Raw genomic sequence first — 5,000 nt, 5'->3', positions numbered from 1 at the left:
CCGGCCCGCTCCGCCCGCCCCCCCGCCACCAGCCCCCCGAAAACTCTCCACCTGGGACGGGGCAGCGAGGTGAAGGCCATCGCCGGGGGCAACCAGGAGAACAGGCTGTTAATTCAGTAATGAGTCACCACATGAAAGAGATGGAGGGGGGGGAGGGGGGGGAGGAGGGGTGGAGGAGGAGAGGGGGGGATGGAGGGGGGAGGAGGAGGAGAGAAGGGAAAGTGGGGAAGAATAAAGAGAGAGAGGGGAGAAAGAAGAATCGGGAGAGGCGGGAAAGAGAAGACTGCGCCGGTCGCTGTGTGTGTGTGTGTGTGTGTGTGTGTGTGTGTGTGTCTGTGTCTTGTGCGTGCGCGCGCGTGTCTATGAAGTGGGGTGGTGATGTAGGGGTCGTTGGCTGTTTGAGGCGTGTGTTTAGCGTGAGCCCGTTCTAGGCTCGCTCTTGCTCTTTTTTTTCCCCTCCTCATCTCTCTCTCTCTCTCTCTCTCCGTCTCCTCCTCTCCTCCCATCTCCCCCTTGCCCCCCCTCCCCCTCCTCCCCCCCTCCTCCTCTCTCCCTCTCTCTCTCTTTCTGTTTCTTTTCTAATTTAACTTTTCATTGAAATTTCTTCCCCTGTTTGGCGCTCCAGCCAAGTCCCCTGGTGGCCGGATGACAAAAGCCCTCTAAAAGCCATGTGATCTTCCATTTTCCGACAGCCACACTGCTGAGGATTAAGGCTATTTAATGACTATAATCTCCCTCTTTCTCCAAAGTGATTTCTCACATTCTGTCGCAGTCAGAGGGATTGCATTAGCATTAATAGATTTATAATTCACCACAATGACCACATGTGCCAGTCCTTCTTTTTTTCCCTTTCTTCTTCTTCTTCTTCTTTCTCTTCTTTTCTTCCCTGTCACTCCTTCATTCTTGTCATCTTATTCCATGTCTTCACGCCTTCCGTTCTTTCTCCCCCTCTTCTGTTGGCCTTTTTTTTATTCTTCTTTCCTTTAAACATGCTTTTCTTCTTTCTTTGCCTGCCCCCCTCCTTCCCTCCCTCCCTCCCTCTCTCCCTCCCTCTCTCTCTCTCTCCCTTCTTCTCTAGCAAGTGTTCCTTTGTATCTTCTGTTTGGAGGTACTGTACATGCTTGAGTCACAGCAGGGTGTCGTACCTGTCAAACACACACGCGCACGCAGGCGCACACACACACACGCACACACACACACACACACACACACACACACACACACACACACACACCCTGTGCTCGACAGCGCTGAGATTAGAGACGAGGCCGTCAGGGGCCAGGGCTTTATTGTGCAGCAGGAGAATCCAGCACAGTTAAGACCCTTCTGGGCTTTCTTCTCCACCAGCACCACCACCAGCACCACCCCACTGTCCCTCTCTCTGTACACACACACACACACACACACACACACACACACACACACACACACACACACAGAGACAGACTGACATAAACATACAAAAACACTCACCCACTGCTCAGGGTTTTAGGTCAGGATGACTCTTATCCTGACATGGACACAAAAGCTCAGAAGGAGTGTGTGTGTGTGTGTGTGTGTGTGTGTGTGTGTGTGTGAGCGAGCGCATGTGTGTTTGTGTGTCTGTAAGAGGAGTGGGGGTGAGCAGCAGACAGACGCTTTGCCCTGTGTGGGGGTTCAGCTTAGACACCCAAACATCCATCTCCTGAACCTTTGGTACGCTAGAGCTTAGGCTGCCACTGTAATCCGCCACAGAGGGAGAGACAGGAGGAGAGAGAGACAGGAGGAGGGAGAGACAGACAGAGAGAGAGACACTGCTGCTCACCCCATCCTTGTCCATCTCTGAAGCCCTACACAGCTCTAAACGTGTACAAATGTGCTCCACTCCGTGCTCCTCTGAATACACAGTCAGCCATACAGTACACACGGAAGAAATAAAGAGCTGGAGCTTCCTATTATTGTAAATATTAATATTAATGGTGTCCTCTGTGTCCCGTTTAAAAGTGTCCTCCACGAGTCTCCCCATTTATCTTTCTCTTCGCTACCTTCTTTTTTCCCTTCTTTCGTTACATTTTTGTGATATCTCTATTTCTCTCTCTCTTCCCCCCCCTCCTCCTCTTCGTCTTCCGCCCTCTTCTTTACTTTTGCGCAGCATAGGATTTGTTCCTTGCTCGGAGCCAAATTCATAATTCATGGTTTTACAATTTTTTTTTTTTTTTTTACCCACAAACCCCCTGTGGAGATTTATTTGTTCTGCGCAGCACCTACATTTTCAAGCCAATCGATTCATCACAGGAATTTATTTTCCACTAAATCTGCTGCGCTCAACTTTGCAGACGATGTAGCGGAAAAGAGGGGAGTGTGTGTTTGCATGTGTGTGTGTGGGTATGTGGGGGGGGAGGGGGTACTGCTGGAGGTTGGAGGTGGGAGTGTTCGTCGCGACAGGGTTCTTGCAAATTGCCGTCGGTAGCTAAAGCTATGCGTTTGAGCCGAGCTCTGTCTCCGGTTTGGGAGCCTCTGCGGCGACGGCCATCTCCTCTCAGCGCGGGCTTGAGATCGCAGGCCGACCGTGATGAGTTTCAGTAAACGCGCCTGATGCCCAATCTTCCACAGCCCAAAGGTGTCCCGTTCCACGAAGGCCATGCATGGAGTGAGACGCAATCACTTTCCCCTTCCATCTCGTTTCAATTTCACCAAAAACAGAGAGAAAAAAAAAACACAAAAGGGTTTTGGTTTATATAAACCAAGTATTTCAGATGGTTTACTCTTGTAAACAGGGAGTTTATTTGGAAACGTAGAATACCAGAGGCTTTTTTCCTCTCTCCCTCTCCCTCTCCCTCCTTCCCACTCTCACCCTCCCTCGCTCTCTGTACCTCTCTCTCTCTCTCTCTCTCTCTCTCTCTCCTCTCTCTCTCTCTCTCTCTCTCTCTATTCCTTTCACCCATAAAGCTGAGTGAATTAGGGAAAAACAAACAGGCCTTGATAGAAAATTCTGTGTTTGTCTGCGCCACAGTGGGACTCTGGGCTCGCAGCATTCCTGCTCAATAAGTCATGAGCTCGCCTCGCCTCCTCCTCCTCCTCTTCCTCCTCCTCCTCCTCTTCCTCTTCCTCTTCCTCCTGCTTGTGCTCCTTCTGCAGCGAGACGGCGGCTCCTTGAGATGCTAAATAGATGACGCTCGGACTGTGTCAAGCCCCTTCAGATTGCACAAACCAGGGCAGCGGGAGAGGCACCCAGCTTTGTTTACGTAGTGAAAGATGGAGGGATGCATAGAGGGAAGGAGGGAGGGAGGGAGGGATGGGTGCTGTTTTTTTTTCATCTTTGCATCATATTTAGACAAAGACATAAAAAAAACATGGGTGTAATCCGTAGTTTCATTTTGCAGGCGTTTGTCCGTTAAGAAGACCTTCCTGTTTGAGTTTGCACTAATCGCTTCTGAGAAGCTTTTCAATCTGCTGGCCATAATGAAAATGTGATAAAACCAGATCCAAATCTTTAGGGGGATGAGAGGATGACTGCAGAGGGACAATGAGCGAGCGAGAGAGAGAAAGAGAGAAACAGGGATTAAAAAAAAAAGAAAGAAAGAAAGGCGGACGCGTTTTGCCCTTATTTCTCTTCTCCCTCGTGATTTAGTGTCTTTAGTTCCTTTGCTCTTATTTAGACTTTTTTTTTCCTCTCTGTTTTTCCCTCGCTCCCTCTCTTCCTCCCCCTCCCTCCTTCCCTCTCTCTCTCTCTATCCCTCGCTTTTTCACTCTCCTCGTCTCTGTCCCTGGCTTCCCTTGCCTTTCTAACATCATAATTCTGTTTGTGTGTGTGTGTGTGTGTGTGTGTTTGTGCTTTGCAGATGGCGACGATGACCCGGGGCTCTCCTGGGTGCCCTCGTCCCCCTCCAGCAAAGACGTGGCGTCGCCCTCGCAGATGCTGGGCGACGGCTGCTGCGACCTGGGCATGGGCACGGGCGGCGAGGAGGAGGGCGGCTCGGGCCTGCCGTACCCGTGCCAGTTCTGCGACAAGTCCTTCAGCCGCCTGAGCTACCTGAAGCGGCACGAGCAGATCCACAGCGACAAGCTGCCCTTCAAGTGCACCTTCTGCAGCCGCCTGTTCAAGCACAAGCGCAGCCGCGACCGCCACGTCAAGCTGCACACGGGCGACAAGAAGTACAGCTGCCAGGAGTGCGAGGCGGCCTTCTCGCGCAGCGACCACCTCAAGATCCACCTGAAGACGCACAGCTCCAGCAAGCCCTTCAAGTGCAGCGTGTGCAAGCGAGGCTTCTCCTCCACCTCCTCGCTGCAGAGCCACATGCAGGCGCACCGCAAGAACAAGGAGCACAAGGACCTGAAGGACCAGAGCGGACGCAAGTCTGGAGGAGCAGGAGGAGGAGGAGGAGGTGGGGGCGGGGGAGGTTCGGCCGGGTCGGGAGGCTCGGACGGCGGGGCGGACGCGGAGCAGGACCTGTACATGTGCGACTACTGCGAGGAGACGTTCGGCCAGACGGACGAGCTGGAGCGCCACGTGGTCACGCGGCACCCGCAGCTGTCGGACCGCGCCGAGCTGCAGTGCATCCACTGCCCGGAGATCTTCTCGGACGAGGGCGCGCTGCTGTCGCACATCGACCGCGCGCACGCCCACCGCAAGCACAAGTGCCCGGTGTGCGCCGAGCACTTCCCCTCGGTGGAGGACGTCTACTGCCACCTGGACAGCCACCGGCAGCCGGACTCCAGCAACCACAGCGTCAGCCCCGACCCCATGCTGGGCAGCGTAGCGTCCATGAGCAGCGCCACGCCCGACTCTAGCGCCTCGCTCGAGCGCGGCTCCACGCCCGACTCCGCCCTCAAGGTCCTCCTGCCCGGCCGCCGCAAGCTGGCGCCGTCCTCGTCCGACCCCGACGACTGGGCAACGGCAGCGGCGGCATCATCCGTGTCCGGCGGCAAGGTCACCTACAGCTGCCCGTACTGCTCCAAGCGCGACTTCCACAGCCTGGCCGTGCTGGAGATCCACCTGAAGACCATCCACGCCGACCGGC

The 5,000-nt window shown here is 54.2% G+C and overlaps 1 protein-coding gene across 1 annotated transcript in view; it reads left to right on the top strand.

Moving 5' to 3' along the window:
- The window catches only part of LOC134074668 (zinc finger protein 423-like), a gene marked incomplete at both ends in the record, with an annotated part of 41,914 nt that extends 36,924 nt beyond the window's left edge, over positions 1-4,990 (top strand). Inside the window, 1 exon segment of the mRNA XM_062530475.1 lies at positions 3,822-4,990. Coding sequence (XP_062386459.1) covers positions 3,822-4,990 — 1,169 coding nt within the window.
- Between the last annotated feature and the right edge of the window lie 10 nt (positions 4,991-5,000).

The sequence above is a fragment of the Sardina pilchardus genome, unplaced genomic scaffold (genome assembly GCF_963854185.1).
Source record: "Sardina pilchardus unplaced genomic scaffold, fSarPil1.1 HAP1_SCAFFOLD_156, whole genome shotgun sequence".
In the NCBI taxonomy this organism is placed as follows: domain Eukaryota; kingdom Metazoa; phylum Chordata; class Actinopteri; order Clupeiformes; family Clupeidae; genus Sardina; species Sardina pilchardus.
Note: the sequence above shows the minus strand (reverse complement) of the source record. Positions and strands in the feature narration are given on the sequence as shown.